The sequence below is a fragment of the Anomaloglossus baeobatrachus genome, chromosome 1, assembly GCF_048569485.1.
Source record: "Anomaloglossus baeobatrachus isolate aAnoBae1 chromosome 1, aAnoBae1.hap1, whole genome shotgun sequence".
In the NCBI taxonomy this organism is placed as follows: Eukaryota; Metazoa; Chordata; class Amphibia; order Anura; family Aromobatidae; genus Anomaloglossus; species Anomaloglossus baeobatrachus.
This window is the reverse complement of record NC_134353.1, coordinates 971,286,964-971,306,935: the sequence shown is the minus strand read 5'-3', so window position 1 is coordinate 971,306,935 and position 19,972 is coordinate 971,286,964. Positions and strand designations below refer to the sequence as shown.

General features: G+C 50.2%; 1 protein-coding gene across 1 annotated transcript in view; it reads right to left on the bottom strand.

Moving 5' to 3' along the window:
• Positions 1-19,972, bottom strand: part of LOC142265621 (receptor-type tyrosine-protein phosphatase kappa-like) — a 261,979-nt gene that overhangs the window by 53,462 nt on the left and 188,545 nt on the right. Inside the window, exons 12-14 of the mRNA XM_075332279.1 lie at positions 15,145-15,181; positions 13,184-13,289; positions 10,035-10,081 (exon numbers count right to left, since the gene is read on the bottom strand). Of these exons, the coding sequence (XP_075188394.1) occupies positions 10,035-10,081; positions 13,184-13,289; positions 15,145-15,181 (190 nt within the window). The remainder of the gene's footprint in view (positions 1-10,034; positions 10,082-13,183; positions 13,290-15,144; positions 15,182-19,972) is intronic.

Genomic DNA, 19,972 nt, shown 5'->3' with positions numbered 1-19,972 from the left:
GAATTGCTTGGCGTGTGTGGAGGTGACAGGAGTGAGATTTTTGGCGTAGAGAATGGCCCGGCGTATGTGGAGGAGACAGGAGTGAGATTTCTGGTGTAGAGAATGGCTTGGCGTGTGTGGAGGAGACAGGAGTGAGATTTCTGGTGTAGAGAATGGCCCGGCGTGTGTGGAGGAGACAGGAGTGAGACTTCTGGTGTAGAGAATGGCCCGGCGTGTGGAGGAGACAGGAGTGAGATTTCTGGTGTAGAGAATGGCCCGGCGTGTGTGGAGGAGGCGGGAGTGAGATTTCTGGTGTAGAGAATGGCACGGCGTGTGTGGAGGAGACAGGAGTGAGATTTCTGGTGTAGAGAATGGCCCGGCGTGTGTGGAGGAGGCGGGAGTGAGATTTCTGGTGTAGAGAATGGCACGGCGTGTGTGGAGGAGATAGCAGTGAGATCTCTGGTGTAGAGAATGTCTCGGCGTGTGTGGAGGAGATAGCAGTGAGATTTCTGGTGTAGAGAATGGCACGGCATATGTGGAGGAGACAGGAGTGAGATTTCTGGTGTAGAGAATGGCACGGCATGTGTGGAGGAGACAGGAGTGAGATTTCTGGTGTAGAGAATGGCCCGGCGTGTGTGGAGGAGACAGGAATGAGGTTTCTTGTGTAGAGAATGGCACGGCATATGTGGAGGAGGCGGGAGTGAGATTTCTGGTGTAGAGAAAGGCCCGGCGTGTGTGGAGGAGACAGGAGTGAGCTTTCTGTTGTAGAGAATGGCCCGGCGTGTGTGGAAGAGACAGGAGTGAGATTTCTGGTGTAGAGAACGGCTCGGCATATGTGGAAGAGACAGGAGTGAGATTTCTGGTGTAGAGAATGGCCCGGCGTGTGTGGAGTAGACGGGAGTGAGGTTTCTTGTGTAGAGAACGGCCCGGCATATGTGGAAGAGACAGGAGTGAGATTTCTGGTGTAGAGAATGGCCCGGCGTGTGTGGAGGAGACGGGAGTGAGGTTTCTGGTGTAGAGAATGGCACGGCATATGTGGAGGAGGCGGGAGTGAGATTTCTGGTGTAGAGAACGGCCCGGCATATGTGGAAGAGACAGGAGTGAGATTTCTGGTGTAGAAAATAGCCCGTCGTGTGTGGAGGAGACGGGAGTGAGATTTCTGGTGTATAGAATGGCCCGGCGTGTGTGGAGGAGACGGGAGTGAGATTTCTGGTGTAGAGAATGGCACGGCGTATGTGGAGGAGACGGGAGTGAGATTTCTGGTGTAGAGAATGGCCCGGCATGTGTGGAAGAGATAGGAGTGAGATTTCTGGTGTAGAGAACGGCCTGGCATATGTGGAAGAGACAGGAGTGAGATTTCTGGTGTAGAGAACGGCACGGCATGTGTGGAGGAGACAGGAGTGAGATTTCTGGTGTAGAGAATGGCACGGTGTGTGTGGAGGAGACGGGAGTGAGATTTCTGGTGTAGAGAATGGCCCGGCGTGTGTGGAGGAGACGGGAGTGAGGTTTCTTGTGTAGAGAATGGCCCGGCGTGTGTGGAAGAGACAGGAGTGAGATTTCTGGTGTAGAGAATGGCCCGGCGTGTGTGGAGGAGACGGGAGTGAGATTTCTGGTGTAGAGAATGGCACGGCGTGTGTAGAGGAGACAGGAGTGCGGTTTCTTGTGTAGAGAATGGCCCGGTGTGTGTGGAGGAGACAGGAGTGAGATTTCTGGTGTAGAGAATGGCCTGGCAAGCGTGGAGGAGAAAGGAGTGAGATTTCTGGTGTAGAGAATGGCCTGGCAAGTGTGGAGGAGAAAGGAGTGAGATTTCTGGTGTAGAGATGGCCCGGCGTGTGTGGAGGAGACAGGAGTGAGATTTCTGGTGTAGAGAATGGCCTGGCAAGTGTGGAGGAGACAGGAGTGAGCTTTCTGGTGTAGAGAATGGCCCGGCGTGTGTGGAAGAGACAGGAGTGAGATTTCTGGTGCAGAGAACGGCCCGGCATATGTGGAAGAGACAGGAGTGAGATTTCTGGTGTAGAGAATGGCCCGGCGTGTGTGGAGGAGACGGGAGTCAGGTTTCTTGTGTAGAGAATGGCACGGCATATGTGGAGGAGGCGGGAGTGAGATTTCTGGTGTAGAGAATGGCCCGGCGTGTGTGGAGGAGACAGGAGTGAGATTTCTGGTGTAGAGAACGGCCCGGCATATGTGGAAGAGACAGGAGTGAGATTTCTGGTGTAGAGAATGGCCCGGCGTGTGTGGAGGAGACGGGAGTGAGGTTTCTTGTGTAGAGAATGGCACGGCATATGTGGAGGAGGCGGGAGTGAGATTTCTGGTGTAGAGAACGGCCCGGCGTGTGTGGAGGAGACAGGAGTGAGCTTTCTGGTGTAGAGAATAGCCCGGCGTGTGTGGAAGAGACAGGAGTGAGATTCTGGTGTAGAGAACGGCCCAGCATATGTGGAAGAGACAGGAGTGAGATTTCTGGTGTAGAAAATAGCCCGTCGTGTGTGGAGGAGACGGGAGTGAGATTTCTGGTGTAGAGAATGGCACGGCGTATGTGGAGGAGACGGGAGTGAGATTTCTGGTGTAGAGAATGGCCCGGCATGTGTGGAAGAGACAGGAGTGAGATTTCTGGTGTAGAGAACGGCCTGGCATATGTGGAAGAGACAGGAGTGAGATTTCTGGTGTAGAGAACGGCACGGCATGTGTGGAGGAGACAGGAGTGAGATTTCTGGTGTAGAGAATGGCACGGTGTGTGTGGAGGATACGGGAGTGAGATTTCTGGTGTAGAGAATGGCCCGGCGTGTGTGGAGGAGACGGGAGTGAGGTTTCTTGTGTAGAGAATGGCCCGGCGTGTGTGGAAGAGACAGGAGTGAGATTTCTGGTGTAGAGAATGGCCCGGCGTGTGTGGAGGAGACGGGAGTGAGATTTCTGGTGTAGAGAATGGCACGGCGTATGTGGAGGAGACGGGAGTGAGATTTCTGGTGTAGAGAATGGCCCGGCATGTGTGGAAGAGACAGGAGTGAGATTTCTGGTGTAGAGAACGGCCTGGCATATGTGGAAGAGACAGGAGTGAGATTTCTGGTATAGAGAACAAAAGGGCATGTGTGGAGGAGACAGGAGTGAGATTTCTGGTGTAGAGAATGGCACGGTGTGTGTGGAGGATACGGGAGTGAGATTTCTGGTGTAGAGAATGGCCCGGCGTGTGTGGAGGAGACGGGAGTGAGGTTTCTTGTGTAGAGAATGGCCCGGCGTGTGTGGAAGAGACAGGAGTGAGATTTCTGGTGTAGAGAATGGCCCGGCGTGTGTGGAGGAGACGGGAGTGAGGTTTCTTGTGTAGAGAATGGCACGGCATATGTGGAGGAGGCGGGAGTGAGATTTCTGGTGTAGAGAACGGCCCGGCGTGTGTGGAGGAGACAGGAGTGAGCTTTCTGGTGTAGAAAATAGCCCGTCGTGTGTGGAGGAGACGGGAGTGAGATTTCTGGTGTAGAGAATGGCACGGCGTATGTGGAGGAGACGGGAGTGAGATTTCTGGTGTAGAGAATGGCCCGGCGTGTGTGGAAGAGACAGGAGTGAGATTTGTGGTGTAGAGAACGGCCTGGCATATGTGGAAGAGACAGGAGTGAGATTTCTGGTGTAGAGAACGGCCTGGCATATGTGGAAGAGACAGGAGTGAGATTTCTGGTGTAGAGAACGGCACGGCATGTGTGGAGGAGACAGGAGTGAGATTTCTGGTGTAGAGAATGACACGGTGTGTGTGGAGGATACGGGAGTGAGATTTCTGGTGTAGAGAATGGCCCGGCGTGTGTGGAGGAGACGGGAGTGAGGTTTCTTGTGTAGAGAATGGCCCGGCGTGTGTGGAAGAGACCGGAGTGAGATTTCTGGTGTAGAGAATGGCCCGGCGTGTGTGGAGGAGACGGGAGTGAGATTTCTGGTGTAGAGAATGGCACGGCGTGTGTAGAGGAGACAGGAGTGAGGTTTCTTGTGTAGAGAATGGCCCGGTGTGTGTGGAGGAGACAGGAGTGAGATTTCTGGTGTAGAGAATGGCCCGGCGTGAGTGGAGGAGACAGGAGGGAGATTTCTGGTGTAGAGAACAGACCGGCGTGTGTGGAGGAGACAGGAGTGAGATTTCTGGTGTAGAGAATGGCACGGCATATGTGGAGGAGACAGGAGTGAGATTTCTGGTGTAGAGAATGGCCCGGCGTGTGTGGAGGAGACAGGAATGAGGTTTCTTGTGTAGAGAATGGCACGGCATATGTGGAGGAGGCGGGAGTGAGATTTCTGGTGTAGAGAACGGCCCGGCGTGTGTGGAGGAGACAGGAGTGAGCTTTCTGGTGTAGAGAATGGCCCGGCGTGTGTGGAAGAGACAGGAGTGAGATTTCTGGTGTAGAGAATGACACGGTGTGTGTGGAGGATACGGGAGTGAGATTTCTGGTGTAGAGAATGGCCCGGCGTGTGTGGAGGAGACGGGAGTGAGGTTTCTTGTGTAGAGAATGGCCCGGCGTGTGTGGAAGAGACCGGAGTGAGATTTCTGGTGTAGAGAATGGCCCGGCGTGTGTAGAGGAGACAGGAGTGAGGTTTCTTGTGTAGAGAATGGCCCGGTGTGTGTGGAGGAGACAGGAGTGAGATTTCTGGTGTAGAGAATGGCCCGGCGTGAGTGGAGGAGACAGGAGGGAGATTTCTGGTGTAGAGAACAGACCGGCGTGTGTGGAGGAGACAGGAGTGAGATTTCTGGTGTAGAGAATTGCTTGGTGTGTGTGGAGGTGACAGGAGTGAGATTTTTGGCGTAGAGAATGGCCCGGCGTATGTGGAGGAGACAGGAGTGAGATTTCTGGTGTAGAGAATGGCTTGGCGTGTGTGGAGGAGACAGGAGTGAGATTTCTGGTGTAGAGAATGGCCCGGCGTGTGTGGAGGAGACAGGAGTGAGACTTCTGGTGTAGAGAATGGCCCGGCGTGTGGAGGAGACAGGAGTGAGATTTCTGGTGTAGAGAATGGCCCGGCGTGTGTGGAGGAGGCGGGAGTGAGATTTCTGGTGTAGAGAATGGCACGGCGTGTGTGGAGGAGACAGGAGTGAGATTTCTGGTGTAGAGAATGGCCCGGCGTGTGTGGAGGAGGCGGGAGTGAGATTTCTGGTGTAGAGAATGGCACGGCGTGTGTGGAGGAGATAGCAGTGAGATCTCTGGTGTAGAGAATGTCTCGGCGTGTGTGGAGGAGATAGCAGTGAGATTTCTGGTGTAGAGAATGGCACGGCATATGTGGAGGAGACAGGAGTGAGATTTCTGGTGTAGAGAATGGCACGGCATGTGTGGAGGAGACAGGAGTGAGATTTCTGGTGTAGAGAATGGCCCGGCGTGTGTGGAGGAGACAGGAATGAGGTTTCTTGTGTAGAGAATGGCACGGCATATGTGGAGGAGGCGGGAGTGAGATTTCTGGTGTAGAGAAAGGCCCGGCGTGTGTGGAGGAGACAGGAGTGAGCTTTCTGTTGTAGAGAATGGCCCGGCGTGTGTGGAAGAGACAGGAGTGAGATTTCTGGTGTAGAGAACGGCTCGGCATATGTGGAAGAGACAGGAGTCAGATTTCTGGTGTAGAGAATGGCCCGGCGTGTGTGGAGTAGACGGGAGTGAGGTTTCTTGTGTAGAGAACGGCCCGGCATATGTGGAAGAGACAGGAGTGAGATTTCTGGTGTAGAGAATGGCCCGGCGTGTGTGGAGGAGACGGGAGTGAGGTTTCTGGTGTAGAGAATGGCACGGCATATGTGGAGGAGGCGGGAGTGAGATTTCTGGTGTAGAGAACGGCCCGGCATATGTGGAAGAGACAGGAGTGAGATTTCTGGTGTAGAAAATAGCCCGTCGTGTGTGGAGGAGACGGGAGTGAGATTTCTGGTGTATAGAATGGCCCGGCGTGTGTGGAGGAGACGGGAGTGAGATTTCTGGTGTAGAGAATGGCACGGCGTATGTGGAGGAGACGGGAGTGAGATTTCTGGTGTAGAGAATGGCCCGGCATGTGTGGAAGAGATAGGAGTGAGATTTCTGGTGTAGAGAACGGCCTGGCATATGTGGAAGAGACAGGAGTGAGATTTCTGGTGTAGAGAACGGCACGGCATGTGTGGAGGAGACAGGAGTGAGATTTCTGGTGTAGAGAATGGCACGGTGTGTGTGGAGGAGACGGGAGTGAGATTTCTGGTGTAGAGAATGGCCCGGCGTGTGTGGAGGAGACGGGAGTGAGGTTTCTTGTGTAGAGAATGGCCCGGCGTGTGTGGAAGAGACAGGAGTGAGATTTCTGGTGTAGAGAATGGCCCGGCGTGTGTGGAGGAGACGGGAGTGAGATTTCTGGTGTAGAGAATGGCACGGCGTGTGTAGAGGAGACAGGAGTGCGGTTTCTTGTGTAGAGAATGGCCCGGTGTGTGTGGAGGAGACAGGAGTGAGATTTCTGGTGTAGAGAATGGCCTGGCAAGCGTGGAGGAGAAAGGAGTGAGATTTCTGGTGTAGAGAATGGCCTGGCAAGTGTGGAGGAGAAAGGAGTGAGATTTCTGGTGTAGAGATGGCCCGGCGTGTGTGGAGGAGACAGGAGTGAGATTTCTGGTGTAGAGAATGGCCTGGCAAGTGTGGAGGAGACAGGAGTGAGCTTTCTGGTGTAGAGAATGGCCCGGCGTGTGTGGAAGAGACAGGAGTGAGATTTCTGGTGCAGAGAACGGCCCGGCATATGTGGAAGAGACAGGAGTGAGATTTCTGGTGTAGAGAATGGCCCGGCGTGTGTGGAGGAGACGGGAGTCAGGTTTCTTGTGTAGAGAATGGCACGGCATATGTGGAGGAGGCGGGAGTGAGATTTCTGGTGTAGAGAATGGCCCGGCGTGTGTGGAGGAGACAGGAGTGAGATTTCTGGTGTAGAGAACGGCCCGGCATATGTGGAAGAGACAGGAGTGAGATTTCTGGTGTAGAGAATGGCCCGGCGTGTGTGGAGGAGACGGGAGTGAGGTTTCTTGTGTAGAGAATGGCACGGCATATGTGGAGGAGGCGGGAGTGAGATTTCTGGTGTAGAGAACGGCCCGGCGTGTGTGGAGGAGACAGGAGTGAGCTTTCTGGTGTAGAGAATAGCCCGGCGTGTGTGGAAGAGACAGGAGTGAGATTCTGGTGTAGAGAACGGCCCAGCATATGTGGAAGAGACAGGAGTGAGATTTCTGGTGTAGAAAATAGCCCGTCGTGTGTGGAGGAGACGGGAGTGAGATTTCTGGTGTAGAGAATGGCACGGCGTATGTGGAGGAGACGGGAGTGAGATTTCTGGTGTAGAGAATGGCCCGGCATGTGTGGAAGAGACAGGAGTGAGATTTCTGGTGTAGAGAACGGCCTGGCATATGTGGAAGAGACAGGAGTGAGATTTCTGGTGTAGAGAACGGCACGGCATGTGTGGAGGAGACAGGAGTGAGATTTCTGGTGTAGAGAATGGCACGGTGTGTGTGGAGGATACGGGAGTGAGATTTCTGGTGTAGAGAATGGCCCGGCGTGTGTGGAGGAGACGGGAGTGAGGTTTCTTGTGTAGAGAATGGCCCGGCGTGTGTGGAAGAGACAGGAGTGAGATTTCTGGTGTAGAGAATGGCCCGGCGTGTGTGGAGGAGACGGGAGTGAGATTTCTGGTGTAGAGAATGGCACGGCGTATGTGGAGGAGACGGGAGTGAGATTTCTGGTGTAGAGAATGGCCCGGCATGTGTGGAAGAGACAGGAGTGAGATTTCTGGTGTAGAGAACGGCCTGGCATATGTGGAAGAGACAGGAGTGAGATTTCTGGTATAGAGAACAAAAGGGCATGTGTGGAGGAGACAGGAGTGAGATTTCTGGTGTAGAGAATGGCACGGTGTGTGTGGAGGATACGGGAGTGAGATTTCTGGTGTAGAGAATGGCCCGGCGTGTGTGGAGGAGACGGGAGTGAGGTTTCTTGTGTAGAGAATGGCCCGGCGTGTGTAGAGGAGACAGGAGTGAGGTTTCTTGTGTAGAGAATGGCCCGGTGTGTGTGGAGGAGACAGGAGTGAGGTTTCTGGTGTAGAGAATGGCCCGGCGTGTGTGGAGGAGACGGGAGTGAGATTTCTGGTGTAGAGAATGGCCCGGCATGTGTGGAGGAGACAGGAGTGAGGTTTCTGGTGTAGAGAATGGCCCGGCGTGTGTAGGGGAGACGGGAGTGAGATTTCTGGATTAGAGAATGGCCCGTCATGTGTGGAGGAGATGGGAGTGAGGTTTCTGGTGTAGAGAATGGCCCGGTGTGTGTGGAGGAGACGGGAGTGAGATTTCTGGTGTAGAGAATGGCCCGGCGTGTATAGGGGAGACGGGAGTGAGATTTCTGGTGTAGAGAATGGCCCGGCGTGTGTGGAAGAGACAGGAGTGAGATTTCTGGTGTAGAGAATGGCCCGTCATGTGTGGAGGAGATGGGAGTGAGGTTTCTGGTGTAGAGAACGGCCCGGCGTATCATGCATTAGATGGGCTGTGCCGTCTGGCTCCATTGCGCCCGTCTCCACCCACCAATATAGGCAAAGCTGGGAGAAATTGGCTGAAAACACCAAAGGTCACAATACTTTTACACAACAATCGAGTCGTGCAAACATTTTACAACTTTTTAAAACAATTTATGACAGAATTCTGGAAACTTAATGAATGGGGCAATAACTTCTTATTTTTGCGTCTCCTTCACCGTATGTGGGACGAGTTGTAGTTTTGAATGACAGCATTTATTTTTAACAATATTATTCTGAAAAACAGAAACAAAATCCAAGTACAGTGACAGTGTGAAAAAAAACTACAATTCTACCATTGTTTTGTGTGTCATTTTTAATTGGTCTCTTTAGGGGAATTTAATGTACAATCGCTGGATCCCCATAGAATACACTGTAACACAGCAGCATTGAAGTCTATTGTAACACCGATGGTCTCCAGTGAAGCCCAATTGCAGGCGGAGAGGTAAAGGCCGTCAGAATTGATGCCACCATTTTAAAGCCTCTTAAATTTTGCTGTCACACCCCACAGAAGCAGTTAAGAGGGTGGATAGTAGCAATTGGAGCAATCCCTGATTACTGCTGGTTCTCTCAGGCGCTGGCTGTATGGAGAAGCTGGCACCCGCCCTGTACACAGCATTCCTTCCACTGATGCAGTCACACACGCTAGATGATATGTGCATGGTGTCCATACATGTTCACCGGGCGAGTACTTGCCATGCTATTGCCTTCGGACACTCCCTATAGAAGCACAATTACTTTCTGTATTTCCGTGGAACCTTTTCACTTTTCTCGTCTCTATTGTATGTGGGCTCCATAATGGGGAATTCCCATCTCCTATACTTACAATGGGTGAAATAAGTATTGAACACGTCACCAATTTTCTAAGTAAATATATTTCTAAAGGTGCGATTGTCATGAATTTCTCACCAGATGTCGGTAACAACCAATTCAATCTACATTGGCAAAGAAATCAATCCATAGATGTCCATAGTATGTGTAATAATGAGAAATGACACAAGGAAAAATATTGAATGTATAAGGAAAGAAAAGTGCAAAAAGCTGATATCCGATGAACACTATCAGTAATTAGAAAGCAATCCTGACACTTGGTGAAAATAAATATCAGTTGATTCAATTGACGACCTATAAAAAGGTGTCTCATGACCAAGGTGCTACACAAGAAACATCTCATGATGGGTAAAACCAGTGAGCTGTCTCAAGACCTTCACAACTTTATTGCTGCAAAACATACTGATGGCACTGTTTAGAGAAGAATGAGTTGTTACCAACATCGGGTGAGAAATCCATGTCAATAGCACCTTTAGAAATATATTTACTTAAGTATTGAAAGAATTTCCTATTTCCCCTGCTGTATGTCATATCACAGGATACACCATATATCTATAGCTGATCTGGGTTCCACTAATAGGACGCGCTTCCGTTTCTAGGCCCCATTGAGTGCTGCTGTCAGTGGAGAGGTGGTGGAAATTGGGGGTGCAGTGGGTGGGGAGACCAGGCCATGGGCTGCAGCAGATTAAGGCGTAATATCATTGTTGTAATGTATTATACATAATTGCAGGTAATATATAATTTATACTCACCCGGCCGAGACTTCAGTGGAATCTCTTCTTTCCTTTGCACCTTTCTGCTGGAAAAAAAGAGATGAGATCAAATATTTTGTACAATGGTGCCTGTACATAGCAGTGCCCATACAGAAGTGTCAGCCTGAGTAGTGCCCTTACAATGGTGCCTCTACATAGCAGTGCCCATACAGAAGTGTCAGCCCGAGTAGTGCCCTTACAATGGTGCCTGTACATATCAGTGCCCATACAGAAGTGTCAGCCTGAGTAGTGCCCTTACAATGGTGCCTGTACATATCAGTGCCCATACAGAAGTGTCAGCCTGAGTAGTGCCCTTACAATAAAACCTCTACATAGCAGTGCCCATACAGAAGTGTCAGCCTGAGTAGTGCCCTTACAATGGTGCATATACATATCAGTGTCCATACAGAAGTGTCAGCCTGAGTAGTGTCCTTACAATGGTGCCTGTACATATCAGTGTCCATACAGAAGTGACAGCCTGAGTAGTGCCCTTACAATGGTGCCTATACATATCAGTGCCCATACAGAAGTGTCACCCCGAGTAGTGCCCTTACAATAGTGCCTGTACATATCAGTGCCCATACAGAAGTGACAGCCTGAGTAGTGCCCTTACAATGGTGCCTGTACATATCAGTGCCCATACAGAAGTGTCAGCCTGAGTAGTGTCCTTACAATGGTGCCTCTACATATCAGTGTCCATACAGAAGTGTCAGCCTGAGTAGTGTCCTTACAATAGTGCCTGTACATATCAGTGCACATACAGAAGTGTCAGCCTGAGTAGTGTTCTTACAATGGTGCCTCTACATATCAGTGCCCATACAGAAGTGTCAGCCTGAGTAGTACCCTTACAATAGTGCCTGTACATATCAGTGCCCATACAGAAGTGTCAGCCTGAGTAGTGTCCTTACAATGGTGCCTGTACATATCAGTGCCCATACAGAAGTGTCAGCCTGAGTAGTGTCCTTACAATGGTGCCTGTACATATCAGTGCCCATACAGAAGTGTCAGCCTGAGTAGTGTCCTTACAATGGTGCCTCTACATATCAGTGCCCATACAGAAGTGTCAGCCTGAGTAGTACCCTTACAATAGTGCCTGTACATATCAGTGCACATACAGAAGTGTCAGCCTGAGTAGTGTCCTTACAATGGTGCCTCTACATATCAGTGCCCATACAGAAGTGTCAGCCTGAGTAGTACCCTTACAATAGTGCCTGTACATATCAGTGCACATACAGAAGTGTCAGCCTGAGTAGTGTCCTTACAATGGTGCCTCTACATATCAGTGCCCATACAGAAGTGTCAGCCTGAGTAGTGTCCTTACAATGGTGAATATACATATCAGTGTCCATACAGAAGTGTCAGCCTGAGTAGTGCCCTTACAATGGTGCCTGTACATATCAGTGCCCATACAGAAGTGTCAGCCTGAGTAGTGCCCTTACAATGGTGCCTGTACATATCAGTGTCCATACAGAAGTGTCAGCCTGAGTAGTGTCCTTACAATGGTGCCTGTACATATCAGGGCCATACAGAAGTGTCAGCCTGAGTAGTGCCCTTACAATGGTGCCTCTACATAGCAGTGCCCATACAGAAGTGTCAGCCTGAGTAGTGCCCTTACAATGGTGAATATACATATCAGTGTCCATACAGAAGTGTCAGCCTGAGTAGTGCCCTTACAATGGTGCATATACATATCAGTGTCCATACAGAAGTGCCAGCCTGAGTAGTGTCCTTACAATGGTGCCTCTACATAGCAGTGCCCATACAGAAGTGTCAGCCTGAGTAGTGTCCTTACAATGGTGAATATACATATCAGTGTCCATACAGAAGTGTCAGCCTGAGTAGTGCCCTTACAATGGTGCATATACATATCAGTGTCCATACAGAAGTGTCAGCCTGAGTAGTGTCCTTACAATGGTGAATATACATATCAGTGTCCATACAGAAGTGTCAGCCTGAGTAGTGCCCTTACAATGGTGCATATACATATCAGTGCCCATACAGAAGTGTCAGCCTGAGTAGTGTCCTTACAATGGTGCCTCTACATATCAGTGTCCATACAGAAGTGTCAGCCTGAGTAGTGCCCTTACAATGGTGCATATACATATCAGTGTCCATACAGAAGTGTCAGCCTGAGTAGTGCCCTTACAATAGTGCCTGTACATATCAGTGCACATACAGAAGTGTCAGCCCGAGTAGTGCCCTTACAATGGTGCCTCTACATATCAGTGTCCATACAGAAGTGTCAGCCTGAGTAGTGTCCTTACAATAGTGCCTCTACATATCAGTGTCCATACAGAAGTGTCAGCCCGAGTAGTGTCCTTACAATGTGCCTCTACATATCAGTGCCCATACAGAAGTGTCAGCCTGAGTAGTACCCTTACAATAGTGCCTGTACATATCAGTGTCCATACAGAAGTGTCAGCCCGAGTAGTGTCCTTACAATGGTGCCTCTACATAGCAGTGCCCATACAGAAGTGTCAGCCTGAGTAGTGCCCTTACAATGGTGCATATACATGTCAGAGCCCATATAGAAGTGTCAGCCTGTGACTGTCCATCTTACAAAAGCTTTTAGTCCAGGAGGAGATGTCTGATAAATACTTGACTTAATGTCCCAACAGAGGGAGGAAGTCTTGTCAACATGAGCCTTTATATTAGTGCCTACTAGTGATGAGCGAGCACTACCATGCTTGGAGCTGGGTACTCTTAATGAGAATGTGGACAATCAGCCGATACCTGAGTACAATGAAAGTCAATGGGGAATTCAAGAATTTTTCCGTACGATTTTCTGGAAAAATGCTTGCGTACCCCATTGACTTCCATTTTACTGTGGAACTTGAGTAGCGCCCATCTGAGCATCCAACTGCTTGTTACGAGTACCCGGCACCCAAGCATGGTAGTGCCCGCTATCACTACTGCCCATAGATGGTATCAGCTCTAGCAGTAGCTTTTCACATGTGCCTTTATGTATCAGTGCCCATACATTAGTGCCGGGATGCAGTGCACAGACATAGATTACATTGGTTTACAGGAGCCTAGGAGGCACTACCTCCACCAGAGTATACAATGCTGGGATTGGGAAAAAATGATACATATAATAGGCCTTCACTATTTTACAGACATTTCTCAATAACTTTTAAGGAAACACAAACCGATAAGATCCAGTTCTCCATAAAACAACCAGGACCAATATAACCAAGAGCAAGAGGAGACCAGCCACCGACCCCGCGATCACAGGAATGCTGACAGGACCTTTCACTGAAGAAGAGAACAGGGAAAAGAGAGAAATGAGCAGGTCAGTAACTTTCACATACATGTCCTCCATCCCTAACCAGGATTTCCTTCCTTCATCCCTAACCAGGATTTCCTTCCTTCATCCCTGACCAGGATTTCCTTCCTTCATCCCTGACCAGGATTTCCTTCCCTCCTCCCTGACCAGGATTTCCTTCCCTCATCCCTGACCAGGATTTCCTTCCCTCATCCCTGACCAGGATTTCCTTCCTTCATCCCTGACCAGGATTTCCTTCCCTCATCCCTGACCAGGATTTCCTTCCTTCATCCATAACCAGGATTTCCTTCCTCCATCCCTGACCAGGATTTCCTTCCTTCATCCCTAACCAGGATTTCCTTCCTTCATCCCTAACCAGGATTTCCTTCCTTCATCCCTGACCAGGATTTCCTTCCCTCATCCCTAACCAGGATTTCCTTCCTTCATCCCTGACCAGGATTTCCTTCCCTCATCCCTAACCAGGATTTCCTTCCTTCATCCCTAACCAGGATTTCCTTCCTTCATCCCTGACCAGGATTTCCTTCCCTCATCCCTAACCAGGATTTCCTTCCTTCATCCCTGACCAGGATTTCCTTCCTTCATCCCTGACCAGAATTTCCTTCCTTTATCCATAACCAGGATTTCCTTCCTTCATCCCTGACCAGGATTTCCTTCCTTCATCCCTTACACTGGATTATTCTCCTACTCATCTCCCATGGTTCTTGTTGGAGTCAGACATTGACTTACAGGATATCTAAAGGTGCCACTATAATTAGTTTTCTTCCTTCAGAGCTAATTTGATTTCGTTTTCACAAGTAGCTTTGGCTGTAAGACAAGCCGGAAATACACAAGCAGAAACAATCTCCTGAAGAGCTTGTAAAATCAGTGATTGCTTTTATAACTGCAGGCCTAGGATGCCGCACACAGAGAAGGAAGACACAGTGGTGACTCACACTATATTTATTAATACACAAGCAGGGGTTGGGAAAATACAGGGGAAATTTATCACAAGGGAAAAATGAAGTTTTCGGTTATTAACAACAGCAATCAATAAATGCTCAGTCTACAAAACATCAGGGAAAGAACATTCCTCTCTACTAAATTGTGGCCCACATTAACTACTATGGAGAAGAGTATGGACCAGTCATGGTCTACGTCCATAGTCCTAAGATACTAAACTGCACGACTGGGCAGGAGGTAACAGCCCCGCGGATTCGGGTTACCCACGGCCGACTACCTCGACTGGCAATGTCTGTGGCTTGACCATGTAGTCTGGGTCAGAGGTTTTGACTGGCATAGTGGGGGTCTGGGTCTTGACCGCGAAGAAGGGGTCTGGGTCTTGACCGGCGTAGTGGGGGTCTGGGTCTTGCGGACTGCACTCGAGGACTTGCCTGGTGGTGTGGGGGGTTCTGTCTTGTGGCCTGCTTGTTCCCGTCTGCTCTGGAGCCGTCACCGTGTCACTTGATTCTTCTGCAGAGGAGGTGTCCTTCCTCACCTCTGCATCCACACCTCTGCGCTTGCTCCCCTTTGCACCAGAACTCCTCTTCTGTTCACTTCTCAGGGTCTTCAATCTTCTTCCCTCGTCTGCTGCTGAACTGGTCCTTCTCTCCAAAACCTTCCCCAGGAACCAATTCCCCAGTTTTTAATTCCTAGCTTACTTCTGGTCTACCAGCTATTCTTTCTTTGGCCAGCAGAGGGCAGTGTCAAATCACTAATTTCACAAGGTTGCACGGATTGTTGTGCCCATATTTCTAAACTTTCATACAAGGATGACTGGGATGAAAGCTCAGATGTAGGAATGTTTAATGACTAAAAGTACACATAATGACCAACATGAAGACTTACCTGTGAAGAAGCCCAAAAATGCACAAGACGACTTATGCTACACAGCAAAAAAAAGAAGAAATAAGAATAATGATAATAAAAACCATAAAAACAACAAAAAACTCATTTAACAATAACAAGAGGTTTTTGGATCATTACTTAATGGGGAGGTTCCTGCATCACTGTGAATTATCCATGTGGATCCATACTGGACTCTACAATGGACGTTGACCTGATGTAATATAAGCCCATGACAGGGCCTCCATATAACACAGGTAATTACTGGAGATGAGCAGTGGAGGTTCCTGCAGCACTGTGAATTATCCATGTGGCTCCATACTGGACTCTACAATGGACGTTGACCTGATGTAATATAAGCCCATGACAAGGCCTCCATATAACACAGGTAATTACTGGAGATACTCAACTCTTTTGTGATTTCAGTTCATTGGCTTCACTGAATTCTCCAAAAAAGTTCAATTTGAGAGAATCAAATTTGCATAAATTACATAAATAAAAAGCCTGTAATTGCCTGGAAAATACATGTATAACACTAGATCCCAGGAGTCAAATGAGCACAACATGCTCTGGAACGCAACAACCTTATTAATGTCCTAATGACTTCCACCTATGTGACTCGGGTAAAATGGATGGTAACTACAGATGACCAACAGCGTATCTGACAACACACTGCAGTATCAGACGAGATTGTATTAATGATCTGAAAATGATCCCTTTTTTTCTGGGGGGGGGGGAAGATGCATGCAATACTATTGTTTATAGACAGTCACTGCATACAAAAGCAGTCAGGGCATTTTCGCCCTTTGGGTTCAACAATTAACTTTGGAATATATAAATAACTTTGCTCTTCACTACAGAAGCTTTTTCATAAGATGTCCAAAAATTATCCCTTCAATTACAGACAGAAAGTCTGTGTTTGGGATGGATTGCGTTAATCTTGATAAAAGGACTGGAAGTATTCCTGGAATGGGATTTATTTGTCAACACGTTTCAGAGATAACCAGCTCCTTCATCAGGATGAATCAGCCATTGTCAGCGGAGATTGTAGAGGTGTGACACAGATACTTTAGGTGAGCACTGGCACTTTCCTATCTGAATCTAACCCCGGATGAGACCGTATTGCACTATTTTTTTTCCAGTGCATCACTATATTTTTAATTAGAGACAGTTGTACTATATGGTGAGGAAGTAACGTCCTCTCAACCAGTAAAAAAAAAAACAAACAAACATCAATTTTTGGGGTCTGCAGCTGGTTTGCTAATAACAAAATGATTAGGTAATTGCAAAGCCTTTTTTTTATCAAGCTGTCCAAAAAGTGTCCCCTTATTTCTGGAGAAAAAACAGTGGCATAGTTCTGAACATGAAGAAGTTATGGCTTGTCATCACCAACAATAAAATCCGCCCTATTTTCAGGGCAGTTTCTTAAGAGTCCACAAACTGTACGTTTCCCGGCATCAGCACTATGGTGTAGCACTATGTAACACAATGGGCAGACGAGAGGTGTGTGGCCGGTGTAGCAGTGCATTGGCTGCACCAGGAGCAGCACTGGAGAGAGTTACGGCAGGGCAGGCATGGAGATGCTTGACACTATAGGGCCAGAAATATCACATCGGGCAGCAGCAGTAGCGCAGTATAGATGACATGATGGACTGGGTGTAGATGCCTATGAGAGTGTGGTCCAGCGACACTGGTGGCCGCAGAACACTGTAGATGCCAGTGATAGTCATGTAGACAGATGATATTACTCATTCTTTTTATAGAAAGTCCTTGAGTCCAATTTTATAAAGTCTTTTATACAAAATAGATACATACATTTATTGAATATCTGTTTTATATCCAACTGGCTATAGTGCCCGGAATTGCCCGGGATAGTGACTGTCTCTCTGTTTCTCTCCCAGTCTCTGTCTGTCTGTATCTGTCTGTCTGTGTTTCTGTGTGTTTGTCTCTGTCTGTCTGTCATTGTCTGTCTGTCATTGTCTGTCTGTCATGGTCTGGCTCTCTCTCTCTGTCTCTGTGTCTGTCTCTCTGACTCTTTCCGTGTCTGTCTCTTTGTATCTGTCTCTATCCATGTGTGTCTCTGTCTCTATCCATGTCTGTCTGTGTCTGACTCTGTGTGTCTGTCTCTGTATCAGTCTCTCTGTCTGTCTCTCTATCTCCTCTATCTTTATGTCTATCTCTATCTCTGTCTGTCTCTATCCATGTCTGTCTGTGTCTGACTCTGTGTGTCTGTCTCTGTATCAGTCTTTCTGTCTGTCTCTCTCTGTGTCTGTCTCTCTATCTCCTCTATCTTTGTGTCTATCTCTATCTCTGTCTGTCTCTATCTCTGTGTCTGTCTGTCTCTTTACCTGCCTGTCTCGTTCCAGGTCTGTCTCTTTCCCCATTTTACTCTCTTTCCCAGTCTGTCTCGTTCCAGGTCTGTCTCGTTCCAGGTCTCTTTCCTTGTCTCTGTCTCTTCCACTGTCTTTTTCCTTGTTTGTCGTGTGGCGCCCTGGACTAACCAGGTCGTCACAGGTACTACAACACAACACCCCCCACCCCGAGATAGGCACATCATTCAGACACAAATCCTTGTTGCCTCCCTCCAGGGGCTGATGTCCACACCAGGTGGGGTGGAGCCAGGCGATTGGCCCCACCCACTGAGGAGTTCACAGTCCTAGAGGCGGGAAAGGAAGTCAGAGATGAGTTAGGGAAGGGAAAGAGTAGGAGTAAAGTGGTAGTAGAGGAGCAAACTGACTGTGTCCGGGCACGTGGCCCGGGCACCGAGAGCAAGGTTGGCAGATGGTGGTGGCCGTCTGCAGGAGAGGCAGATCAACGTGGAACCGTAGGACCGGGGACGGGCGGTGGCCCGCCGGTACCGAACCGGGGAGTGAAGTGAAACCCCAGGGGTTTCAAAACAGCCAAGACCCGATTGAAGGCAACCGTCCAAACAGCAGAAGAGAAATACAGCTACTGCCGCAGCTAGAGTTCCCAGGGCCAGAGCCTGCAGGCAAAAGGGCTCCTCCAGCCCCTATACACGCTGGGGAGCGGGTTACCGGTGGGAAGTCATCGGGACCGAGGATACACAACAGGTGCAGGGAAAGGCAGCCACCACCAACCGTCCGGGAGAAACCACAGCAGCCGGCTGCGGGACACGTCCATCCAGCCGTTTGTTTTACCAGACACTTGCATCCGTTTGTGGCTGAGTGAGTACTACCGTGCCGTCTGGCACCGCGCTGCACAGTGCAAGCGCCCCCTGCACCTTGCCCAGCCCTGCTTCCCCGTCACCTGACCGGGCCCCGGGACCACCAACCCCCTACCCACAGATGGGGAAACAACATCCCAGCTGCTCCCTGCCATCGCTCCCGGGATCCCCGTCAACAGCAGCGGTGGTGTCCAACCTCACCCCAACCCGTGGGTGGCGTCACGGACCAAATCCCCAAACCAAACCACCCCTTTCACTCACGGGCGAGGAGCGCCGCTCGAGTCCCCGGATCCGGCCCACCGCTCGAGCCACCGAGCAGCAGCAGCAGCAGTAGCGCCGGACCCGAGCGCCAGCGAGAGCGCAGCATTGACGGCTCCCTCCCCGCCCGCGACAACTTGGCGTCACGAACAGGATCTTACCGTTCTACCGGCTGGTAGAAGTGCGCCTTCTGTCCCACCGGCGGTATCCGGCCGAAAAATTTCAGAAGCCGCCATCTTGGGCGCGAAGATTTTCCCGCTCGAACGTCTTCTCGAGCAGTGGAGGAGCGAAAGCCGAAGCTCCGCCCCTGAAGAGGAGGTGCTGAGAAAAGACCAAGGGGGGACGGATGGCGTCCGGCCACATGTAACCCACGGCTATAAAAGCAGAGACGCCAGGACTCTGCGGCTATATTTTGGTTCCTGGAAGATACCGCTGCCAACATGTCCGCCCCGTCCGGCCACGCAGAGATCCCGGGGCCGGTGCCCGGAACAGCGGCATGGCTCAGGGCCCGAATGGCGGGGATCTGTCAGCGCTACCGGAGTCAGATATGTCTTCTGATGGAGCAGTGGACCGCGGAGGTGGAGGAGTTGGCTGCGGACGCCCGGGTGTACGGGATGGAGGTCATGATGGAGGAGCTGGTGAGTGACCCACGCCCCTGTGTCCCTGAGGGACCGGCCGCTGCGGCTGAGGGACCCGGTCTGCCCCCGGCCCCCATACTGCCTCCGTCTTCCCTGCCCGCGTGCCCCGCCGCTGCTGGTCCGTCTGGCTTGCGGCCCCCTGCAGCGGCAACAGAAAGAGTGGCGAGCCCGGAGACTGGGCAGCTGGCGGCAACCCGCCTGGTGCAGCAACGGATGATAGTGACTCCGGGCCTGACACAGAGCCTGTCTCGGAGGAGGAGAGAGTCGTCGCCTTGTATGACATGGAGGCCACTTACATCCCACGGAGCGAGAATAATGGATATCGGGCGGCCCTTCCCCGTCGCGCCTGCCGTGCGCTGGAGTAGCAGGTACCTATGTTTCTTCACCTGGGGCCGGGTGAGGAGGATGAGAGTGAGCAGTGAAGGCAGTGGTCCCTCTGTTGCATCGCTGTCCCCGTTGGGACCACCAGTACCGTTAACCTGTTGAATGATGAAAGTAATCAACCGAAGATGTTACCTGATTGTCATTAGTGATTGACCCGGCCGTTGCCGGCAAGTAGTCCGGGGAACCTTTGTTACCGTGCATAAGGAACTACTTATGGACATGAATGAAGGATTAAAGGGAGTAACAAATGGGGTTCCCATCAAGTAAGAACGGCCACTCAGTATAACATGATAGATAAAGAAAGGAAAGAAACTGAGTTTTAAGAAGCCTTGCATAATCAAAGACAGTTGCGTCACTATTAATAATA